General features: G+C 47.4%; 1 protein-coding gene and 1 long non-coding RNA gene across 11 annotated transcripts in view; one reads left to right on the forward strand and one right to left on the reverse strand.

Moving 5' to 3' along the window:
- The window catches only part of MIER3 (MIER family member 3), a 214,617-nt gene that overhangs the window by 56,880 nt on the left and 132,235 nt on the right, over positions 1–25,502 (reverse strand). For all 10 annotated transcript variants that reach the window (XM_086960653.1, XM_086960660.1, XM_086960659.1 and 7 more), the window contains one exon: positions 24,954–25,035. In XM_086960653.1, the coding sequence (XP_086816779.1) occupies positions 24,954–25,035 (82 nt within the window). The remainder of the gene's footprint in view (positions 1–24,953; positions 25,036–25,502) is intronic.
- On the forward strand, positions 7,795–8,752 carry LOC147726601 (uncharacterized). The gene is made up of 4 exons (XR_015309282.1): positions 7,795–7,873; positions 8,392–8,444; positions 8,529–8,581; positions 8,665–8,752. It is a non-coding gene; the product is annotated as an uncharacterized LOC147726601 (long non-coding RNA).

Here is a 25,502-nt window from a genome sequence, read left to right on the forward strand (position 1 = left end):
GTTTCGTCGGGATTGTGTATTCCTTCATCCTGGCGTTGAAATCTTTTTTCCGCTGCAGGATGTTTTCCATCTCGGCCTCGAGGCGTCTTTTCTTTTTCTCCATTTTGTCCGCGTGGTCTGCGTCAAATGGATCTGCCGCTCTTTTCGGCTCCGAGCCGACTTTCGCCGTTGAACATTTCGGTGCCGAGCTGGCTCTCGGGTCCTTCGTCGACGCTGAAGCGCCCTTCGGGTCCCTGTCCCTCGGCGTCGAACGCTCCTTTTCGGGGGCGTTTTTCGACGTCTTCTGCTGTTCTCCAGCTTTCGGCGCCTGGGAGTCCTTCGCAGAGGATCCGCTATGCCTTGGTGTAGCCGCGGACGCCAAAGTTTTCAGCGTCGGCGTTTAAGGTTTTGCCCTCAATTTTTCGAGGCTCTGGGTCTCTCTGTGCTTTAGGGGTCATAGAGTCTCCTACCTTCTTTGAGGTCTTCGTAATATCGGTCTCTACGACCGTGTAGCCGTCGTCTTCGGCGGCAGCGTTGTCCCCCTCTTCCGATGATAGCCACAGGTCTCGGAGGGATGGTGGCTGTCCCTTGCCCTGCATGGTGGCGTTGGCTATCCTCTGTCTCTTTCTCACTCGAAGACTCTTCGGCGTGAAGGCGGAGCAGGCGTTGCAGTCCTCGATCTCGTGGTCGACCGGTAGGCAAAGGTTGCAGACCGGGTGCTGGTCCTTCTGCGCGTACTTGTGGTGGCAGTTACGGCATAATTTGAAAGGAGTGTTGTCCATCTCATGCGTTCAGGGGGCCCCTGAGCTTGCATTCACCGATGGACGTCGAAGTTCTTGAAGATCTTCTTCTCCTTCGTCGTCCTCTTCGATGATGTAGTCTCTTGTAGTCTTCTCAATCTTTTTTCTTGCAAAAGGTGCGTTTTTTCTTTTTCTTTCTCCAAAAATGTCTGGAGCCCTTTCGGGAACGATCCAGACCCAACCGCGGAAAAAAGAATCTGAAGATGGTGCCCAGGAGTGGGAGCTTCCGCAGGAAGCGTGCCGACGTCACCGAAAATACACCAAGGGTGGGACGTCCACCTGGGCTACGAAAAAAAAAAAAAAGAAAAGACTACGAATCCGGCCCCAACCACAAGACTGCGGAATAATGCACAGCATGGAGAAGTGAGGCTCAATGGTTAGAGCGGCAGACCCTGATGCAGAGGTGTAGCCCGGGACCAGGGTTCAATTCCCCACCTCGGCGGGTCTTGGGCTCAAAATTTCACGGACCTGATAATTCTCGCCTCGGTGCCTATTCCAATCATTGAGTCCTACTCTGCAACTCTGGGCAATAGCTTGCTTAATCTCTACAACGGCCCACACAACGCTAAGGATGCCTGGCCTCCACCTTGGGGGTGCCCAGGAGTGGACGCCTCACAGGGAAAGCCAGGATGGGTTCCACAGCGGTATTCGTACAAGCGCCTTGAGACCCTTGCGGGTGAGTAGTGCGCTATACAAGTATCAATTTACATTACATAGTGAATCCAGAAAGATTCACGCTGCAAAATATGGCCCTTTATTTTTTAAGAGCCCACATTGTAAACACAAAGCTACAAGTTCTAAAAAGCACCTGTTTGAGGTGTTACACATGACATAATGACGCATCGGTGCATATTAGTCTGGGCAGTGTTTCATTTGTTTAAAGCGCAGCTCAGAAGCCACAGAGTCGATATTAAATATCTGTTCGCCAAATACCAAGGCTGGTTAGTCTCCTCCGAGCTCTTTCATACACTGCCAGACACTCCATGGTCCCTTATTTCACTCTTGCAGGTCCCTACTTTTTTCCGTGGTGACTTCTTTCTGTCGTTTTCTTCCTCCGTTTTTCCCATTCATGTGCCGGACCCCTAAAATGAATGCTGGTGGGCGCACCACTTACACAAATTAAGCAGTGGCAGCAGTGGGACAGTTGTCAGCAGTAAACGTTGCTCCCAGTCGTCCTCTGACTTGTAATAGATATTGGCTGATAAGGTAAGGCTACAAGTACTTATGAGACAGCATTTGCTGCTTTGGGTTAAGTATAGATTCCGGACTTGCCAGTCAGCTCACAAAAGAGGCTCACGCAAGGTCTGCTTCCCGCCTGTGCAAGACTACCTGCCATTGTCGGGTTCGGTGCCTCCATTTATCCTGGGTGCAGAGTGAATGGCGGTGCTACTGCTTCCTTAATGTGACATTCACTGTGCATTTCCTGGACCAACACCATTAAAAAAGCAAACAATGAAGGATATAAATTCTGTCTTGCCCCTCCAAGAGGTGTAGATATTGTGGACAAAGAACTCAGTGAGAAATCACCATTAAAGTTAGAGATGTCCAGATACGCAGTTATTTATATAGGGCATCATACAGGCAATTAATCTAATTCTAAGCACTTATGGTTTTGGACTAAAGCAAAGAGAGGAGTTAATTTGCCTACATCACCTAGCAACAAGATTTTGGTCAAGAACATTATTTTCACCTATTTCGCCTGGGTGGAAAGTAGACAGATAAGCCATTACACCACATCCAACCTTGAGTTACTGTGTGTACATGTGTTGGGTTATAGAATGGAAATAGGTGAATAACTGGAGACAAGTGTGATTATGAATGTTGAAAATTATGTTGTGGGACATTTACAAACCAGTTAAGTTTGGAGTGCAAGTAGTAATCTATGTGTAACAAGATAAAGGCTTGAACACACATGATGTCGATTATAAAGGCATGTTACATAGTAGGTTGTTGCTTAAAGACAGTGTGTCTTGAAAAAACGAATAGTTTTTTACCAGTCGGTGTAGTTTTGCAGCTTGAAGATCTTTCTGGATTCACTATGCTGTGCATTATTCCGCTGTCTAGTGTAGTGGTTGGTTCTGGAATCGTAGTCTTTTCTTTTTTTTTTTTGTTTGTAACCCAGGTGGGCGTCGACGTCCCACCTTCTGGTGTACTTCCTGTGACGTCGGCACGCTTCCTGCGGTAGCTCCCACCTTTGGATGCCATCTTTGGATTCTTTTTTGTTCGTGAATTTTTGGCAATGTTTGCAATCTTTTCCTTAAAGTAAATAATTTTTCACTGTCTCTTAAAGCGTCTGTTTGTATTTTATAGCTTGTGTTTCCACCTTCTTCTCCTGCCTCATCTTTCTGGCGGAGGTGGGTGGGTTCGCTAGTGAATCAGAAAGATATTCAAGCTGCTAAACTGCACCGACAGGTAAGAAACTATTTGTTTTGCAGCGTGAATCTTTCTGGATTCACTATGCTGTGCATAGACTTTGTATCGGTTTGTTATGTTTGTGGCGGCTGGGTGGAAAATGAGCGTTGGTTGCTGAATATATGTTGAAGCACTTTCTGTCCAACTTGTGCTTCCTTGTTCATCTGTATATCCAAGCAGTAGTGCTTAGTGAACGTGTGCACTGATGCCCATGTTGCCGCCAGGCATATGTCTTGAATCAGAGTGTTAGCCAGGAAGGCTATTGTTGCTCTTTTTTCTTGTAGAGTGGGCTTGGGCTACGATTCCGGAGCCAACCACCAGATTGCGGAATATGCACAGCATAGTGAATCCAGAAAGACTCACGCTGCAAAACCCAAGTTTTTAAGGGCCTTGCAGCAGCTCCTACATGATCACTGTTTAAGCAATCAGAAAATAGAGAGGCAACAGAAAGAATGGAAGAGTGTTTGTACACTCTTTCACAAAATGAGTAAAGGCCCTTCAATAGTATACACGATTAACTTTTATTTCATCCTTGGACATATTCTTTGTACAGGATATTCAGACACACAGCCAACGCGTTTCGCCCAGGTTGGGCTTCCTCAGGGCAGAAGCTCAGAATGCGATTGTGCAGCAGTGTCTCTCCTAGCGGTGGTTGCTTGTATCCGTTGCAGCATACTGAAAAAGTGTTTTAAGGACAGCTTGGCTTGCACATCAACACAATAGTGTTTAGTGAAGGTGTGTATTGTAGACCATGTTGCTGCCTTGCATATGTCCTCTAGTGGTATGTTTCCTAAGAAAGCCATAGAGGCTCCTAGTTTGCGAGTGGAGTGTGCTCTAGGAGTAACTGTTAGTGTACGTTTAGCTTTTTGATAGCATATTTGAATACACTTTACAATCCATCTGGCAATTCCTCCTTTAGAGATGGGATTGCCTTTGTGTGGGGGAGAGAAAGATAAAAATAGTTGTTTTGTCTTTCTGAAGGATTTAGTCCTGTCTGTGTAGTATAGTAGAGCTCTTCTAACATCTAAGGTGTGTAAAGCCCTTTTTGCAACAGAGTCCGGTTTTTGAAAAAACACTGGTAACTCTACTGATTGGTTTAGGTGAAAAGGAGTAATCACTTTTGGCTGGAATTTAGGATTGGGTCTAAGAACCACTTTGTTAGGATGTATCTGAAATAATGTTTCTTCTATTGTGAATGCTTGTATTTCACTAACTCTTCTAAGAGAGGTGATGGCAACAAGGAAGGCAGTTTTCCATGTTAGAAATTGCAGTTCACACTTATGTAAAGGCTCAAAAGAGGGGCCCATGAGTCTTGTAAGGACCACATTTAGGTTCCATACTGGCGCGGGTGGTAACCTAGGTGGGATTATTTGTTTTAATCCTTCCATAAATGCTTTTATTGCAGGTACTCTAAAGAGAGATAGATGTTGCCTATTCTGTAAATAGGCTGCAATTGCTGCTAGATGCAGGCGTATGGCAGAATAAGCCAAATTAGACATTTGTAGGTGTAGAAGGTAGCACATGATTTTCTGGATGGAAACATCCAGTGGATCAATTTGATAGTTGTTACAGTATATTGCAAATCTTTTCCACTTAGCAGCATAACATGCTCTGGTAGTGGGGTTTCTAGCTTCCTTAATTATATTCATAGTCTGGTGGTAAGTTTAAGTAACCAAACTCTAGGACTTCAGGAGCCAGATTGCCAAATTCAGTTGGCTTGGTTCTGGGTGCCTTATTTCTCCATGGTTCTGTGTTAACAGGGATGGTGTGAGCTGTAATTTCTGATGTGGAACCAGTGAGAGATCTAGTAGCGTGGTGAACCACGGCTGGCGTGCCCATGTGGGGGCCACTAGTATTAGTTTGAGAGACTGTTGTCTGAGCTTGCGTACTACTAGTGGAATGAGTGGGAGAGGCGGAAAAGCGTACGCAAATCTGCCTGACCAGTTCATCCATATTGCATTCCCCTATGACCGTGGGTGTGGAAACCTGGCGGCGAAGGTTGGGCATTTTGAGTTCTTGTGGGTGCCAAACAGGTCTATTTGTGGATGCCCCCACATTTGAAAGAATGGTTGAAGAACTTGTGGGTGCAACTCCCATTCGTGAATCTGTTGTGACTGGCGACTCAACAGATCTGCTATCTGGTTGTAAATTCCTGGAAGGTGTTCTACTGTGAGGTGTATGTTTTGAGGGATGGCCCATCTCCAAATGTTTTGTGCAAGCTGGGACAGTTGCAGAGTGTGTACCCCCCCTGTTTTTGTATATAATACATGGCTGTCATATTGTTTGTCCAGACTAGGACAGCTTTGTGTTGTATTTGTACTTGAAAAGTCTTGAGTACTAGGAAAATTGCTATCAACTCCAAATGGTTGATGTGGAACTGCTTCTGTTGATTGTTCCACTGACCTTGTGTGGTATAATGCAAGAGATGGGCTCCCCATCCTGTGAGGGATGCATCTGTCGTGAGCACTATCTGTGGAACAGGATCTAGGAACGGCCGTCCCTTTGTCAAGTTTTTGGTATTCCACCATTGCAGAGAGCGATATGTACGTCTGTCTACCAACACCAGGTCTGTGAGCTGACTTTGAGCCGGATTCCACTGTTGTGCTAGACATTCTTGTAATGAAATGAAATTAAATGAAAAATTGCATTTGTATAGCGCATAACCGCCCTGGGGCCTCGCAGCGCTTTGAAAGTGGGCGCATTTGCAGTCTTGCGTGAGGAACTATAAAGATGCAAGACGCCATCATGCATATTAGTTTCATGAACACTCTGGCTTGGAGAGAGTGCTGGCATTGAAAAAGGGAGACTAAGTTCTGAATACTTTGAATCCTGGCTTGACTGGGATACGCTAGAGCTGCCGATGTGTCTATGGTAGCTCCTAGATATTGATGAACGTGCGAAGGCTCTAGGTGCGACTTGGTGTAGTTTATCGTAAACCCTAAGTCGTGCAATGTTTGAATTGTTTGTTTTGTGTGTTGTACACACTGGTTGAATGATCTTGCTTTTATGAGCCAGTCGTTGAGGTAAGGGAAGACATGTATTTGTTGTCTTCTGAGATGTGCTGCTACTACTGCTAGGGGGCAACAATTAGGGTTCTGGCTAAAGCAGTAAGGCTGTGCCTTAATAACAATCAACAAAGAAATGCCAGTACTGCAATTTGAGTTGATAAATTGATGAATTGAGTAACAATCCTCAATTCAAAAAGACCAATAAATCCGTCTGTTGACTTCTATTTTAATTCTTTTTATTTTTGAACTTCTTTTATATGTTTTGTTTTCTTAGGTTTACACAATATACTTTGAAACAAACGATGTGATAAACACAAGACTCATGAAGTGCATACAAAACCATCAATTATATACAATGCCTACAAAGATATAATCCTATAAAGATTACTTTGTGCAACACATTTAGAGGAGACATTAAACATTTCAAAAAACTAAACTCAATACACTTAAAGACATAGACATACAAGACAAGACACTATTGATAATGAAATGTAGAGAGTTCACCGTTCCTAAAGACAAATGTACCCGCCCTGTTGTTAATAAAGTTTCCGTTAACATACTCTCAGAGAGACTATTGGATCGCGGTTATCCATCTAAATTGGTCAAACAAGCGATAAAACGCGCATGGTGGACACCTCAAGAAGAATTACTGAGGAAGACTGAGAAGAAAAAGTTGGAACGCACAGTATGTGTAACCACATTCGGGGCCTCATCCAATTTTCTAAAAAAGACCATCAAACAGAACTGGCATTTGATAAAAGATGTTGATACACAATTGAACGACAAACCATTATTCGCCTTTAAAAAGGACAAGAGCATCGCGAATCAAATAATCAGAGCAGCCGTCCCTATCAAGAAGGCACCCACAATACGAGAATTTGTGAATTTACCTCCAGTGACAGGACACAAAAAGTGCGGCACATGTTTGTGCTGTAACTTGACAGTGGAAGGGAATGTTTTTCAACATGAAGGAATTTCTTGGAAGCACAACGCTTTCACAAACTGTAAGTCTAAGAATCTGATTTACGCCATTCTTTGCCCATGTGCAAAATTGTACATAGGAAAAACCAATCAAGAGATCCGACAGAGAATCTCTCAGCACAAATCAAGAATAAAGAAAAAAATCACCACGGCCCCCCTTGTACAGCATTGGATAGATGAGTCGCATGGCGACCTCGACTTTAAATGGACTGTCATCTCTAAGTTAGAGCATGACCAGAGGGGCGGAGACCTTGAGGCCAAACTGAAACAACGTGAAGCCATGTTGATCCTGAAATTCAATTCAGCCACTCGTGGCTTAAATGAAATGTCGGAACTGTATAACCTTTAATCAGTACGGTCGGTCCTCATAAATAGCCAGCACAATCACACAAGTTCTGGAACGACTTCGAAAATAAAACTCTAAAATACTCCACATATGCCACCATAATTGGGATATTTTCACAGACTGTCCCACCAAATCATCTCCTCACCACACGGAGAAACCCATTCCTCATATACTACTATCATTATTGGCCTTCGACGTCCTTAGATCACATAATCCCGAAAAAACTCCAACTCCCATCAGGCTGAGCGGTTCAGCCATGAGTATATCCGGATTAACGGGAACCCTGACCCTTGCGCTTCACTAATCGGCCAAGACGCGTTTGGAGGAGAACCAAATCGACTATACCGGTAAGATTCCTCTAAAATACAGAAACCACACTAGACGCGTTGGCGCTGACAGCGCACCACTGCGGAGCATGTTGTTGAGCAACGCCACGATTTTTAAACTTGATAGCTGATTACTTTTGAACAGCCACGTTTAACACGCACAGAGCGCATTGTTGTGAGATACGGAACCCGATAACTAGTCTAACCAGACTTATGTAAAGCGCATACTTTCCGCCACCGAAGCGGCACCGGTTAAATATACAGCTATTTACGCGAAACAATCAACCCTTTAGGCTCAGGGCACGCCATTGCAGCAGGCTTGTCACCGTCCCCAGCGCATTGGCGTAAACTATCAAGAGAACCATACATGTTCAAATAAAGCCAACTGCAGTTTTTTCCCCACACGTGCCTTAAGGATTTTTTAGGACAGAATCCGCATATGCTGTACAGATTTGCTTACCTACCAGCAATTCAGTCTATATGCGCAATACGCATATGAGGACTCAAGTTTAATGGGACTTCGTCTTTTCATTTTGCAGAATCGCCAGATAAAAGTGATTACAAGCTAAGAACGTGGCACAAAAAGCCATATGTAAGTACACCGATTAGCGGTCCCCACAAGTTTTGAACACCGTCTTTGACACAACCACCCTAATTTCGCTCATTTGCATTTCAGTTATATGAGCACTCCACAACTGGGATCATAGACCGCTGTAACCTGATTCACAGGTAGGACCTGAGAGAATGCATGACTGTTTAGAAGTTGAGAGGGAAACAGCAAGATTGACTGAATGTTTTTTATTTATTTGTAGATTCAGCCCAATTGGTCCTGAAGAGAATCCCTGTAACATAAGGGATTCGAAACGCGTCGACCATTGCCCTTTTGAAAATTCATCGTCCTTCCTTTAGACCAATCCTACCATGACTATAAATGATAATAATTGATTCATTGGATGGTCTACTGTAAAAACAAGTTTAAAAAGAATTTTGCACTAAACATCAGTATCCGCACCTCGCTTAACGGAAACTTTATTAACAACAGGGCGGGTACATTTGTCTTTAGGAACGGTGAACTCTCTACATTTCATTATCAATAGTGTCTTGTCTTGTATGTCTATGTCTTTAAGTGTATTGAGTTTAGTTTTTTGAAATGTTTAATGTCTCCTCTAAATGTGTTGCACAAAGTAATCTTTATAGGATTATATCTTTGTAGGCATTGTATATAATTGATGGTTTTGTATGCACTTCATGAGTCTTGTGTTTATCACATCGTTTGTTTCAAAGTATATTGTGTAAACCTAAGAAAACAAAACATATAAAAGAAGTTCAAAAATAAAAAGAATTAAAATAGAAGTCAACAGACGGATTTATTGGTCTTTTTGAATTGAGGATTGTTACTCAATTCATCAATTTATCAACTCAAATTGCAGTACTGGCATTTCTTTGTTGATTGCTACTACTGCTAAGCACTTTGTAAACACTCGTGGTGCTGTTGTGACCCCGCATGGAAGGACTTTGAACTGATAGTAGTGTCCTTGTATGACAAACCTTAGATACGTCCTGTGCGCAGGATGTATAGGAATGTGAAAGTAGACGTCCTTTAGGTCTAGTGTGGACAGAAAATCTCCCTATTGTAGTAATGGGAGTACTTGTTGTAAAGTGATCATGTGAAAATGATCCGATTGTATGTAGTGGTTGAGGGGCCGAGAAATGGTCTTAATGTCCCGTCCTTTTTGGGAATTAGGAAGTACAGGGAGTAAACTCCTGTTCCTTGTTCCTCTAAAGGAACTAGTTGAATAGCATTTTTTTGTAGAAGTGCTAGAACTTCCTGTTGAAGCAGAGTTGATATGGTCTCTGGACATTGGACGCTGCCTGGGTGGTATATTTGGGGGGGTTGCTGTGAGTTCTAGGCAGTAACCATGTTGGATAATTTGTCTTACCAACCTGTCTGATGTGATGGAGTTCCAGACAGGTAGGAACTGTGAAAGCCTGACCCCCACAGGAGTGGAGTGCTGTAGGGGAGGCAGAGGGAAGTCACTGTTTGGGAGTGGAAGAGGAGCGGTTGTTGTTATTACCTCTGCCTCTTCCCTTATTGTTGTTGCCTCTGTATCCGCCTCTAAAGTAGCCTTTATTAGAGGAGGTTTGTGTGTTTGCCTTAAAAGATGATGTGGTCTCTGTACCGGTCTGCTTTGAGCCTCCTCTATAGAAGGAGTGGCAAAAGGAACTTTTATTCTTGATGGATTGTAATTCACCCATAGACTTCGCTGTGTCCGTATCTTTTTTCATCTTCTCTAGTGTGTTGTCTACCTCCGGCCCGAACAACTGGTTTTGATTGAAGGGCTGGTTCAGGATAGTAGTTTGTACCTCTGGTTTAAAACCTGAAATGCGTAACCATGCATGACGTCTGAGAATCGCACTAGTATTGACTGCTCTGGATGCAGTGTCAGCTACATCTAGTGCGCATTTAATTGAGGCATTAGATATTAGTTTGCCTTCTTGTAAGAGCTCTTCTGCCTGATCTTTGTATTGATCTGGGAGATGTTCCTTACATTTTTCTAGTTGGTCGTAGTGAGCCCTGTCGTAGCGTGAGAGTAAGGCTTGTGTGTTTGCTATGCGCCATATGTTTGCTGCTTGTGCAGCAAGGAGTCGTTTCTGTCCTGTAACTCCAGTTCTGTAGTAGGGGTATCTCTGTTATAGTCATAATCTAGTGAATAGTCCCGCCCATGTGCGTGGACCCCGGAGCAATCAAAAATAATCTCTTACGGTGTCGAAAAAATGCAGAACTGCACAGACACTTTAGAGAGAATTATAGACAGATAATGCAGCCTATAAAACCAGGCTACACTGTCCAGTACTTCAACTAGAAATTCCACGAAACATCTACAAACAGAAAAGTCTGTCCAGATTTCCCTTGCCTCAGCAGCAAAACCCCTCTGGAATGATAGAGAAGAAGACCTGGACAGACAAGCCCCATAGGCTGCCATTATGTGGCTCAGAACAGGATACTGTGCCATTGAGAGAACTTTCCAGAACTTCACAGTATCCCAGAATGCACTGCAGGTCCCTTTTACTTTCAGTTATTTTTGAAGGAGTAACACGCAACCTGTAGCATTCCTTACATGAATATCTCTCTCCACCGGGGAGGAGGGCGGGCGCTTATGACTATAACAGAGATACCCCTACTACAGAACTGGAGTTACAGGACAGAAACTACTCCTTCTGTAGTAGGGGATCTCTGTGTATAGTCATAATCTAGTGAATAGAATGGCAAGCCCATCCCCACACCAAAGCGGCGGTGGAGAAACGAGAAATAACACCACTATTGTGCGAACAGATTTCGCAGCGAAGCCTGCCCAACCTGAGCGTCTGCCCTGGCATCAGTGTCCAGGCAGTAATGCTTAGCAAAGGTATGGACCGACTTCCAAGTGGCCGCCTTGCAGATTTCTGCAATGGGAACATTACGGAGCAAAGCCGTCGTGGCAGCTTTGCCCCTGGTGGAATGAGCCTTAGGTTTACCCCCGAGGTCTTATTAGCCTTTTGGTAACACAGTTGTATGCAGGACACAATCCACCCAGAGATGGACTGTTTAGAGGTAGCAAGACAGGTCCTGACTGATCCATAAACAATTGGTCTGACCTACGAATATCTTTGGTCTTACCCAGATAAAATTTCAACACTCTCCTAACATCCAGGGAATGTAAAGACCTTTCCACTGGAGATGAAGGATTCTGAAAAAACGAAGGCAAAGTTATGGTCTGGTTGACATGAAAATCAGAAATAACTTTGGGAAGAAATTTAGGGTGAGTACGCATAACAACCTTAGCAGCATGAAATACAGTACAAAGTTCTTGGCAACACAACGCCTGAATTTCACTCACCCTGCGGGCCGATGTAATGGCCACGAGGAACGCCGCCTTCCAGGACAGGTGCAGCAACGAAGCCTTATGAATAGGTTCAAAAGGCTCCTTCATCAATCTGGACAGCACCACATTCAATTCCCATGAAGGCGAAGGAAGCCGGACAGGAGGGAATACTTTCTTCAAGCCTTCCAAAAAATCTTTGATCACAGGGATCTGGAAGAAGGAAGTCTGTGAAGGGCATTTCCTGTAGGCAGTCAATGCAGCGAGATGAACCTTAATGGAATGAACATTAAGGCCAGACTGCGCCAAATGTAGAAGGTAAGGAAGGATGACGTCTTCCTTGCACGTCGTCGGGTCATAGTTCTTGGACTTGCACCAGATACAGAACCTCTTCCACTTGTAAGCATAGGAAGTCCTAGTGGAAGGTCGCTTAGCCTACTTCAGTATGTCGTTGCAATCTTCTGGTAGATCGAAATGGCCATATTGCACTATCTCAGGAGCCATGCCGCCAAACTCAAAGATGAGAGTTTGGGGTGCAACATCTGCCCCCGAACTTCGTGAGAAGGTCCGGCCTGCACAGCAGCCTTATGTTCAACCAGTTGATCCATAGCGCATTCCCCAGCGTCCCCTGCTGGTAGTACCTGGAGGCGAAGTCTCGGCATTTGCTGTTTTCGGCGGTGGCGACCAGATCTACGTCTGAAGTCTCCCACCTTGTGAAGACTTCTCCTAGTACTTCGTCGTTTATGACCCATTCGTGGTTTTCCTGAATCAGTCTGCTCAGTGCGTCCGCCTGAACATTCTGCACACCTGGCAGATGGGTAGCCGTTATCGTCAGTCCTCTGGCCAGAAGCCAGTGCCAGATCGCCTGCGCCTCCTGCGACAGATCTCGAGCCCCCCTGCTTGTTGAGGTAATACATCGTGGTCGTATTGTCCATCTGTACAAGCAGAGAGTTGGTCTGAAAGGACGGATGAAAGGCCTTCAGTGCCAAGTGAACAACTCTGAGTTCCAGGAAATTGATGTGATACGTGGACTCCATCGGGGACCAAGTTCCTTGAATTTGTAAGTCTCCGGAATGCGGCCTCCAACTGTGGAGAGCAGCATCCGCCACGATAGCCTGAGTGGGAATGTCCTTGTGGAAGGGAACCCCTCGGAGGAGATTCTTCGCTGAACACCACCACTTCAGAGACTGAAGAGTATGCAGAGACAGTCGTATCTTGTAGTCCCAAGACCCTCTCTTCTGATCCCACTGATCCTCCAAGCACTCCTGCAGCGGTCTCATGTAAAGCCGTGCGTGTGGCGTCAGGAAGATACAATAGGCCATCGATCCCAGTAGAGAAGACACCGTCCTCACTGTTGTAGATGGAGTGGTCATAAGAGCCTGAGCCTTCCGAAGGAGTGATAATCGCCGCTATACCGAAGGAGACACGCTTGCTGACAGCGTATTGATGGTGGCTCCCAAGTACTGAATGCACTGGACCGGAGTCGGGACAGACTTAGACATGTTGATGTGCAACCCCAGCTTGTTCAAGAGAACGCACGTCTTCTGGAAGTGTGCCTGAGCTTCCGAGAAGGAGAAGGCCTTGATCAACCAATCGTGCAGGTACGGGTAGACAAACACCTTGTTCTTCCTTAGGTGTGCTGCTACCACTGCCATGCACTTCGAGAATGTTCTGGGCGCAGACTTCACCCCGAATGGCAGCACTGTGTATTGGTAATGATTGGTGCCGACTTGAAATCGCAGTAACTTCCTGTGCTTGTGTGCAATGGGCACATGGAAGTACGCATCTTGTAGGTCTATTGCACCTAGCCAGTCTCCCTGTTGCAGCTGAGGGTAAATCTGATGCAACGACAGCATGCAGAACTTTTCTCTGCGAATCCACTTGTTTGCCTGTCGCAAGTCCAGAATGGGCCTGAACTCGTTCTTGTCCTTCTTGCGAACCAGGAAGAACCGGGAGTACAGACCTCTTCCTCTTTGAGACAGAGGTACGTCTTCTATCGCCCTTTTCCTTAACAGGATATCGGCCTCCGCCTGGAGCTAGAGCAGTTGAAACCGCGATCTGACCGGAGGAATTGATAGAGGCGGGCTGGTGATCCGAAAACTGAATCCATTGCAAACAATATTCAGCACCCACTTGTCCTGAGTAATTTTTCTCCACTCTGCCAGAAAAAAATGAACGCTTCCCCCCCACCGGAGCGGGTAACGGATGAAGGGGAAGTAACAGCTCAGGGTCGAGACCCGGCCGGGCCCTTGTTCGCTGTAGAGGACTGCTGTCCCCCTCTACCCTTCTGGCAGGGTCTCCGGAACAGCTGCTGCTGTTGCTGCTGCTGTCCCGAAGACTGACCTCGTCCTCTTCCCTGTGCACCGAACCGTCTCTGGAACGGGTGGTAGGCCTTCTTTTCTTTGGGCTTCTCCAAGCCCACAGCAGTCAGGGTCTCTGCCTCCGCCTTCATGCGGGCCATCTCATCATCTGCATGCTTTCCGAACAAGGTTTCCCCAGAAAAAGGCAGATTGGCCACCCGCTGCTGGGCCTCCGGCTTGAGTGATGTGAGCCTGAGCCAAGCATGGCGCTGCTGGTTGATCCCATGACAGTACCCATGGGCAGTCAAAAGAGATACATCCGCAGCCGCGCTGATGACCTGGTTTGACACTACCATCCCCTCTTTGAGAATCTCTTGGAAGTCTTCCCTCTTGTCTCGTGGCAGAAGTTCCGTGAACTGTTGTAGGGAGTCCCACAGGGCACGGTCATACCGCCCTAGCAACGCCGTATCGCTGGACGCTTTCATGGCAGTGGATGCAGTCCCACAAGCCTTCCTTCCAGCCGAGTCGATCCTTCGGCTTTCCTTATCGGGCGGCACGGTGGAGGACGGGGAGGTAGAATGTTACTTCCTGGCCGCCGTCACTATAACAGAGTCAGGCACCAGATCTATCCGCAGAAAGGCCGGGTCCAATTCCGGGGCCCTGTACTTCTTCAAAAGTCGGGAGGGAGCGGCCTTCACCACCGCTGGCGTGAGGAACAGCTCCTCCACAGGTTCCACCAAACCAGGCACTAGTGGCAGTAGAGGGCGAGACAAATACTTCTTGTGAAGCATTTCGAATATCACAGACGTCGTGGGTGTTGGAGCCGTCACCGTGATTCCCAATTTTGCAGCCCCCCTCAGGAGAACCTCCTGGAACGTGCTGATGTCGTCCACCGGAGACACCCTTGTCCCTGGAGAGTCTGACAAGGTTGGTGAATAGGACCGGGTCCTGGAGGATTCCGTGCGGGACCTAGATCCCCGCCTCCTATGGCGACGTCTTGATCTGGTGGAGGATCTACGTCGACTCCTCGATCTTCCTCTCCGTCCGGTGCGTGATCGCAACTTCCTTGGCCTCGGTCGATCCGCCGGTTCCACCGGAGCGGGCGACTTTGGTTTGGCCGAGGCCTTCGGTTTAGGGGTCCCCTTGGGAGGGGTCGGAAGTCTGGGCAGTGAGACCGACCTCGGAGGGACCGGAGGCGGCTTTTCTGGCAACTGAGGTCGAGGTCCGGGTTGCGGAAGTGGTGGTAAAGGAGGAGAAGTAGGGCCCTCGGAGGGAGACCCCTCGGCAATGGAGGTGGGGTGTAACCGGCCTCTGTGACGGGGTATACACCGCAGAGTACACCGAGCCCGGTGATCCACCCTCCTTTCCAGCCTGGGACGTTGGCGAACCTCCCATGGTGTCAGACCTCCTTCCACGTCTCTTCGGTGTCGAAGAACGGCGGCCGGACGGCGAGCGTCGGTCCCTCGACGTCGAGCGCCTTTTCCTCTGCGTCGAACGTCTCTCCCTCGACGGCGACCTCGTGCGCCTCGGCGGCAACCTTCTGCGCCTCGGCGGCAACCTTCTGCGCCTCGGCGGCAACCTTCTGCGCCTCGGCGGCAACCTTCTGCGCCTCGACGGCAACCTTCTGCGCCTCGGCGGCAACCTTCTGCGCCTCGACGGCAACCTTCTGCGCCTCGACGGCAACCTTCTGCGCCTCGACGGCAACCTTCTGCGCCTCGACGGCAACCTTCTGCGCCTCGACGGCAACCTTCTGCGCCTCGACGGCAACCTTCTGCGCCTCGACGGCAACCTTCTGCGCCTCGACGGCAACCTTCTGCGCCTCGACGGCAACCTTCTGCGCCTCGACGGCAACCTTCTGCGCCTCGACGGCAACCTTCTGCGCCTCGACGGCAACCTTCTGCGCCTCGACGGCAACCTTCTGCGCCTCGACGGCAACCTTCTGCGCCTCGACGGCAACCTTCTGCGCCTCGACGGCAACCTTCTGCGCCTCGACGCCAACCTTCTGCGCCTCGACGGCAATCTTCTGCGCCTCGACGGCAACCTTCTGCGCCTCGACGACGAGGATCCCCTCGACGACGATCTTCTCCTTTTCGTCGACGGCGAACGGCGGTGTCGCCTCGATGGCGAGCGCCGACACCTTCGACGTCGATCACTCGACTATGACTTTGACGAAATCGTCACTGGAGACTTCGACGGCGGTCTGTTCAATTCCTTTGACGTCGAGCATCGACGTCGCTTCGCCCCAGACGACGGGGAACAGACTGTAGTCATCCCTCTCGACGCCGTAGTCGGTGCAATCGACCCAGACGGAGAATGGGGACGCTTGCTAGTCTTCCTGCCCCTGGTGAGCCCCCAGAGGCCTCAGCACGGGCAGAGGAAGCCCCTCCAGACCCACCTTACGCCTTCAGCCTTCTTTCTTCAAGGCCCTGAAGCCTTTCTGTCCTTTAGGGTCCTGCCACAGAAGCCCTGACAAATCACACACTCCTCTGGGACATGGGAAGAGGGAAGGCAGAGGATACACACCTCATGGAGATCTGATTTGGCCTTCTTCCTGGAGCACTCCGGACATTTGTCAAATAATGCAGGCATATTTGACATCAAAAGGGTGCAAAAACCAAGAAGAAAAGCACTAAATTACTTTAGAAAGCTCTCAACTTGAAACAAAAGTGAAAAATCACCAATAAACCCTTGAAAAGGGAGAACTCAATGCTCCAGGGTCCTGCTTGCAGGAGCCGGAAAAAAGAACTGAAAGTAAAAGGGACCTGCAGTGCATTTTGGGATACTGTGAAGTTCTGACCCAGTCTTCTCATCCACCACGCACATCCAGCACGCACATCGCCTTCAGCAACTCCACCGGACTCCACTGGACCGACCACAGCTGTGTCCACTTCAGCTTCAGAAAAACCATCACCCACCACCACCCGCAACAGGTTCCCCACAGAAGCTGGAGCAAGATCACCGCCGACCAGCTCACCACCTCCCTCAGCCAGAACCCACCTGCCAGCACACCGGACCCCAACGAAGCAGCCCGCAACTTCACGCAGTGGCTGACTGCCTGCGCCGACGACCTCGCACCACTGAAGAACCCTCCCAGCAAACCCAGAAGCAAGAAGGCCCCCTGGTTCACCGACGAACTCAAGGACTCCAAGAAGACCTGCCGCACCCTCGAGAAAGCCTGGCTCCTCGACCGGACCACTGACCGCCCTCAAACATGCGACCCGCAAGCACCACCAGCTCATCCGCACCACCAAGAAGAAATCACTGAAGGACTGACTGGACAACAACGCCCACGACAGCAAGGAACTCTCCAGCATCGTCAAGGAGTTCTCCAACCTCAGCTCCGGCAACAAAGACATCACCCCTTCACAAGATCTCTGCGACTCCCTCGCCTCTTTCTTTCACCGCAAGATTGCAGACATCCACAACAGCTTCGGCACACCATCCTCGCACCCAACCGCCGAATCAACGCACCCCACCGCCACCCTCCGCTCCTGGACCGCAGTGACCACCGAAGACACAGCCCGCACGATGAACACCATCCACTCCGGATCTCCGACTGACCCCTGCCCCCACCACGTTTTCAACAAGGCCGACTCCACCATCGCACCCCAACTCCGAGACGTCATCAACACCTCCTTCGACACCGCCACCTTCGCGGAGAGCTGGAAGCATGCAGAGCTCAGCGCCCTACTGAAGAAACCAACAGCGGACCCCACCGACCTCAAAAACTTCCGCCCCATCTCGCTCCTCCCTTTTCCTGCCAAAGTCATCGAGAAGATCGCCAACAGACAGCTGGCCGCCTTCCTCGAGACGAATGGATTCCTCGACTCCTCGCAGTCCGGTTTCAGAGCCAACCACAGCACCGAGACCGTCCTCATCGCAGCCACCGACGACATCAGAGCCTTTCTCGACAACGGGGAAACAGCGGCACTCATCCTCCTGGACCTCTCCGCCGCGTTCGACACTGTCTGCCACCGCACCCTAGTCCAACACAGAGAGTGCGCCTCCCCCCGTTTCGTTACGAGGCCACCAAAGTCATCTGCGGCGTCCCGCAAGGATCATCACTCAGCCCCACCCTCTTCAACGTCTACATGAGACCTCTCGCACCCATCCCACGCCAACACAACCTCAACATCATCTCCTACGCCGACGACACCCAGCTGATCCACTCCCTCACCAGAGACCCCGACACCGCCAAAACCAGCCTCCACGAAGGGATGAAAGACGTCGCAGAATGGATGAAGAACAGCCGCTTGAAACTGAACTCAGACAAGACGGAAGTCCTGATCCTTGGACCATCACCCTCCGCCTGGGACGACTCCTGGTGGCCCCCAGCCCTGGGCACCGCCCCTAAGCCGACAGACCACGCACGCAACCTGGGCTTCAACCTGGACTCCTCCCTCTAGATGACCAGACAAGTGGACCTTTCCCCCCAAGCGCCTTGAGACCCTTCCGGGTGAGTAGCGCGCTATACAAGTGTTATGATTGATTGATTGATTGGAAAGTTCTCTTAAAGGCACAGTATGCTGTTCTGAGCCACATAATGGCAGCCTATGGGGCTTGTCTGTCCAGGTCTTCCTCTCTATTATTCCAGAGGGGTTTTGCTGCTGAGGCAAGGGAAATCTGGTCAGACTTTGCCGTTTGCGGATTTTTGGTGGAATTTCTAGTTTAAGTAATGGACAGTGTAGCCTGGTTTTATAAGCTGCATTATCGGTCTTTAATTCTCTCTGAAGTGTCTGTGCAGTTCTGAATTTTTTCGACACCGTAAGAGATTATTTTTGATTGCTCCGGGGTCCATGCACAGGGGCGGGACTACTCACTAGATTATGACTATACACAGAGATCCCCTACAGAATTATTTTTCCCCGACGCATCAATAATTTTTGATTCCGTGTCAGGCGGGGGCTTGTCACCAGAAGTTTGGGAGTTTCTCTTTTACGTGCATTTGACACTACCAAAGAGTCTAGTGGCAGATGTCCCTTAATGTAGACCGGGTCAGCTGGTGCTGGTCTATACTTTTTTTCTATTCTGGGATTTAGCAGCCTACATCTTACTGGATCTTTAAAAATTTCCGGAGCATGTTTAATGACTCCTTGTGAACATAGGTAATGTTTGAGTAGACCTTTAGGACTGCTCAAAAGTGTCTAGTAAGAAATCCTCCTCAATGGCATCAGAGTGCATTGACACTCCATGGTAAAGGGCAGCTCTGTTTAATAAATGATTAAACCCAATACTATCTTCTGTAGGGGAAGGTTTTGTTGGGTAGTACTGAGGCACAGGGATGTCTGGTGCATGGTTTGGTGTAAAACCATATGCGATGTCCTCTTTGAGATATTGGAGGTTGACCTCCTCATCTAAAGGGTATGTTAAGTCATTACCCTCACCTAAATCATACTCTTCGTCAGTGTGGTGTGATGATGCAGGAGATTGAACTGGAGAAGTCATAGGTTCAATGTAAGGATTAGGAGAGGAAAAAGGTGAAGGAGAGAAAGGGTGCATTGGAGAAGTTGCACAGTCCTTTTTTGGCAGGAACCACAGGTGGAAGTGGTGTGTCTGCTGGTCTTTTGTTATATGGAATTGCCTCCACATGTCCAGTTTTTGGATTAATATAGACTTTTTTCTGTTTAGGATCTGGTTTAAACAGTTCTTCTTGTTCTACAATCGTGACTACAAAGACTTCTTCCAAGAAGACAACAACCTGCAATCATCCGAGCCCAACACCAGGTGGCGATCTATTGCTAAGTGTAGGATCTGCAGCTCATATGCCTCAAACTTATCTTTTTAACAGGGAATGCTATGAATTTGGGCCGGCAAAGAGTAAATGTTTGGCAAAAAAGATTAGGTGTAAGCAGGCCAACTTTGCAATTGCCGCTTTTGAAGACTCAGCTGGAGGTTGGTTGAAACACCAGCCGAGATTCTTTAAGTACTCAGGGCATTTTATGAAGATCTATATACTGAGGGCTGGAATGGTAGTGGAGATATGAGTCTTTGTAAGATCCATATAAAAGGATTCTTAGCCTAGAAGACCAGGAGTATTTGGAGGAGCCAATTACATCAGAGGAGCTTGTGGAGGCTGTTAGCTCTTTGACAGCTGGTAAAGCTGCCCGCCCCAATAAGCTGCCTCTAGAATTCTACAAAACTTTTCTGCCAGAGCTAAAATCAGGTATGCTCAAAATCTTTCTGGAAGAACAAAGAAAGCAAGCACCAGCATCCTGGGATTCAGCCAATATAATCATCTTTAAAAAGGACAGGTCCCCTATATTACCCAGGCCGTACAGACCAATTTCATTATTAAACTGCGATGGTAAAATCTACACAAAGATCTTGGCCATGCGATTAGCTAGAGTTATTTCTCCATTAGTGTTAGTCCGCCAGCATGGTTTTATCCCAGGAAGAGTTATGGTCAACCACATCAGCACGGTGGTCACCCTGCTGGGCTAGGCTAATGTCTGTCAAGCTCCATTTGGAATGGTGTTACTTGAAACCGAAAAGGCATTTGGCCGTGTCTCCTAGGAATTTATATGGGCAACCATGCCCTAGCAAGGCTTTGGACCAGGCTTTTTTGGTCCAATCAGAGCCATTATTGATCTCCTGTGGCTCAAATATGCACGCTTGGGATAGAATCCGATCCAATATCGATACCCAGAGGGACCAGACAAGGCTGTCCATGTTCTTCTTTAATGTTTTCCCTCTATATTAATCCCTTTTTGAACCTGTTGAAAAATAGCCCAAATATTAAATTGGTGCAACACGGACAGGAGCAGTTTAAGGTCCTAGCTCACGCTGAAGACATACCAGTCGTCTCTCCTGAACCAGTCTTTGCATTATTAGAGATCTGCACGCTGTGTGATTCCAGGACATATGCACCCCACAGCCAAGATATTATGCAGCCTTTCCATATTGCAAAGCCATATTATGTAAGCATATTCTATTGTGTAATTAGCTATCAAAATCAGCTTGCCTCTGCTGTCTGCATATACTGCTCAAATCAGCTTTACTATTTTACAGGATTTTGGCATTCAAAGCCATTTTTTTTGCTTTCTCTGCCCTCTGCCGTCCATATGATCTTTTAGTACTTTCCCGTAGCAGCGCCTTACTAACTGTACCATCGGTCATCGATTCCTATATCACTGGATAAGAGCATCTAATCTACATGGCACACTAACGTATAATGACTAATGTATAATGACATCTTAACAAAACGCCAATGTACAGTTCCAATGGCTTAATCCTTATTCTTTCATTTTCCTGTAATTCACCTGCAGGAGTTTACCAACATCTATGTCATTTTCTACTTCATTACACTAGCGAACTGTCTTTTATCTTCCATGCCACAGCTGGCCCGACAGAAGTTCTGGCTCCTCTCAATCAGCTCTGTCTTCCTGGAAAGGTAATGTTTACACTTCTCTTGTACTATCTGCATGCCTGATTACATTCTAGGCACCATGTGGAGTGGCTATGTCCAGGTATTTCCAGCACAGACCTTTTTGTTCACAAAATGGGTCTGGCAATTCTTGACATTTTAGTTATGTCCCTCCTACACCCTATTTTTTTGTAATAGAGCACGGTGAAAGGGCTAATCAATCTTGATTACACACCTACACTTTTCAATAGTTCACTAGTTTCCCTCTATTTAAACTGAAAACTGATTGTGTTGCAGGCTCATTACACATGTAGATCAATTGTTTTTATTGTTCTCGCTCAGACACTGGTGTGACGGCTTCCTGATGAAGGCATGTAGAAAGCTGGCTCTGTGTATACTATACCAAAGTAAGGCATAGTGTGCAGAGAGTCCAGTGGAACCCCAAAGGTAGAGAGTAAGGTGGTATCTAACTTTACCTCTGCCTATTTGTGGTAGTGTGGTCGAGCAGTAAGGAAGTATCCGAGGAAAGTGTTAAGCATTTGTTGTAAACACCAATTGTTTTTGTATAAAAATATTATTTTAGTGATTTTATTTTCTAGAACCAAGCAAGCCTTTGCAGTTAATATACACTCCTCTTGGTGTTTGCCCACTCAAGCTCGGGCTGTGGACGGCGGGTACAGAGAGGTGCGGATTCGCGGATTCTGCCCGGGGCCAGAGGTTGCAGATGAACAAATCCGGTGTTCACAGGAGACAAAGTCTTTAGGGTTGAAGGCAGGCAGGTCTTCCGGGGTTTTCAAGAATGCTGGCTGCAGGACACCAGGAATTTTGCAGGAGCAGGTTCGAGGTGGAGACAGGCCGGGAGGGCAGAGGCCACGTCAGTGGGCGTCTTCCTCTTGATAGGTTCCGTCTGAGGAAGCAAGGTTCAGGGGTGCCCCTAAATACTAGATTTAGAGGCGTTACATGGAGGTAAAAGATAGGGACCAATGGGTCCCTTCCCTGGAGTGGGTACACCCCCTATTATGCCACCCTCCAGTAGGAGTGTGGCATGAGCCTGTCCCTGGTTGGCTGAGTCCCCCGACCTTCAAGATGGCATGGATTGAGAGTTGTGCTTCACCTCGCCTCCCCCACCTGAGGTGTAGAGTTGGCAGAGGTGGGCACACCTCTTCCTCACTTGTTTTATCCACTCGTTCTCCCGCCCAAAGTGGCAGTCAGAACCAGCGGGGACCAGTTGTCGAGAGCAGCAAGTGGCCTGGGGAAGCTCACAAAGGCGGCAAGCCTTTAAAGCTTCCCCTTCATGAACCCTGCCCATCCTGGGGGAGGAGGCTTGCAGGATGTGCATTGTTTCAGGCCCCAGAGAGCCGCAGGCCCTCGACCCATGGGTCCAGAAACATGTCTGTTGGTGGCAGCTGAAAGCGGCCACTCAGCCTGGACACTAGTTATAGGTTATTTTTCTGTGTGCATTTTTCATTAAATCCCACACTGGCATCAGTGTGGGTTTATTTAATGTGCTGATAAGTTTGATACCAAACTTTTCCGTTTTCAGTGTAGCCATTATGGTGCTGTGGAGCTCGTAATGACAAACTCCCAGCACCGTCTACTCTTAATGGCAGCGCTGCACTTACAGTGTTCTAAGAATGGTCTTAGACACTGTAGGGGTACAGGGCTCATACACCTGTACCCTCACCATTAGTATAGTGCACCCAGCTAGAGGGGAGACTGACCTATGCCAGGGCAGTGGGTTGTAGGCATAGAACACAGATTTGTGCCATGTCGACTCTTCACTTTGTTCTGCACTAAAACACGAAGCCTGCTAAGGCAGTGTGTGTGTGTGACGGTACAGAATCTCTAAGGGTGCCACAATAAGTGCTGCAGCCCTTACAGCCCTTCCCTGATCACAGTGCTCTGTGTACCTGTGGTACCATTTACAGGGGCTGACCTGTGGCTAGAGATGCCAATTGGGTCAGTTTTGGGGGCAGAACACAGACCCTGGGAACCTGATTGGTAGGGGCTCAGGGCACATCAAGTCAAATTGCATCAGTAGTCTGACAAAATGTGTTGGGTGTGGGGGGTTACTGCAACAGAAACCCACTTTCCTACAAGGCACTATTGCCGAAACAAGCCTAGTTACTTTATCTTCAAGCCGTCCACAATATGATTCATGCTCTTGTCAAAATAGGGAATATGTATTGAAGGCTTACTGCCTCTAGTCATATCACAAAATCCATTGTTGACTGGAGACTGTATTTTTTGCTGTATTTTTATTCATTTGACTTTATCATGTGGTATACCATTTACACCTTTGTGCATCAGCTTATTATTAGGACAATTGTTTACATTGTTGTTTAAGAAATGCTTCACTATTTTCTCATTGAGTGTTTTCCAATACTGTATAAATAACACTTCTCCTCATTGGTTTTCTAGCCAATTTTCCCGCCCATAATGGGGGGCCAGTAGCTTACAAAGGTGGCAAGCCTTTGAAGCGTCCCCTTCGTGGAACCTGCCCATACTGGGGCAGGAGGCTTGGCACATCTGCCCAGGATGTGCTTTGTTTCAGGACCACAAGAGCGGGAGGCTCTCGGGGTCCAGCAACAGGTCTGTGGGTGGCAGCTGGCGAGCAGCCAGTCAGCTAAGACACTAAAGTTAGGTTGTTTTTCAGGTGGCATCTTTTCAGAGTGCATTTTTCATTGCATCCCACACTGGCATCAGGGTGCGTTTAATGTGCTGAGACGTTTGCTATCAAACTTCCCAGTTTTCAGCAAAGCCATCATGGAGCTGAGGAGTTCGTAAAGACAAACTCCCAAACCATTTACTTTTTATTGCTTTACTGCATTTACAATGTCGAAGAATGGGCTTAGACACTGTAGGGGTACAGGGCTCATACACCTGTACCAAAACCAGTGGCATAGTGCACCCAGCTAGAGGAGTGGCTGACCTATGCCATAGGCAGTGAGTTGTAGGTCACCTCTGCACAGAGGAAGAGGGGGTGTGTGTGAGTGTGAGTGTGCGTGCGTGTGCGCGTGTGTGTGTGTGTGTGTATGTGTCCGTCCACTGTGCCTCCAAGAGTGGCACAAACTGTGCAGCAGCCCTTTGAGGCCTTCCCTGATCATAGTGCCCTTGGTACCTTTAACAAGGGACGTACATGTGGCAAGAGAGGGAATCGGGAGCGGATCGGCACCAGATTTGGCATAGAGTTCTGAAATGAAGGTGAAACAACGGTCCGATTTCTGGAAAGCCAACTACAATTGTAATGGACTTGAATAGTCTTGATATTCAATGGGCGAAAAGCACATGGATAATCCAATGTAAATAAACAATTCAGGGTTGCAAAGCATGCCGTGGGTTTTCTATCCGATTAATTAGTTGAACAATAATGTCAGTGTTAGTATCAAGCAAGATATCAAAATCCACTGTGCTTCAAGCTTTCAAAAAAAAAAAAAAAGAAAAGGCCTAATAACGGTCTTAAAATGCTACAATGCTTCTGTACAGTGGGATTCTGGTCATAAACGCACATATTTCAGATATGATCAAAAGACAGCAAAGCTTAGGAGTAGAATATTTAAATATAAGAAGCTTATTACCAGGTAGAGTCCTTCCACTGCAGCAATACCTCTGAATTGCTTCCTTTACATTGAAGCTACACTTAAAAAGTTCGTAGAGAGCCTACAAGATAAATAAAAATAAGATAAACACTGTAATAAAACCTTAAAATAAAGCACAAATCCATGACAAAAGTTTCAGAGCAAGTCAATAATGACGATAAAATACATTACTCAGGAATATCATTCAATGCTACTCCCCTTATCAGCCAGTCAGTACTGAATTCATCAATAACTTTTCCCTGAAATTGACAGTTGCTCCTGCAACTATCCCTGATACATACAGAATACTCATTTATCCAACTCAAATTTGACTTGCGCTTTCATTTAATACTTTGCCTAAGTGTGAAAGGATTTAAATAAAAACACAGCAATCCTCATCGTTTAAATATAACTTTTCATAGTTTTCAGCTTTTTTAAGTCCCTGTTCATGTAACTAATTTTTCAGCCAGTCAGATCGATCCATGTATGTAAGTTTATTTGGAGTTAATATCTTTTCTATGGTTAGTATCCTGTACGGGTGCTTTTTAC

Source organism: Lissotriton vulgaris, chromosome 3_1, assembly GCF_964263255.1.
Source record: "Lissotriton vulgaris chromosome 3_1, aLisVul1.2, whole genome shotgun sequence".
NCBI classification, from domain to species: domain Eukaryota; kingdom Metazoa; phylum Chordata; class Amphibia; order Caudata; family Salamandridae; genus Lissotriton; species Lissotriton vulgaris.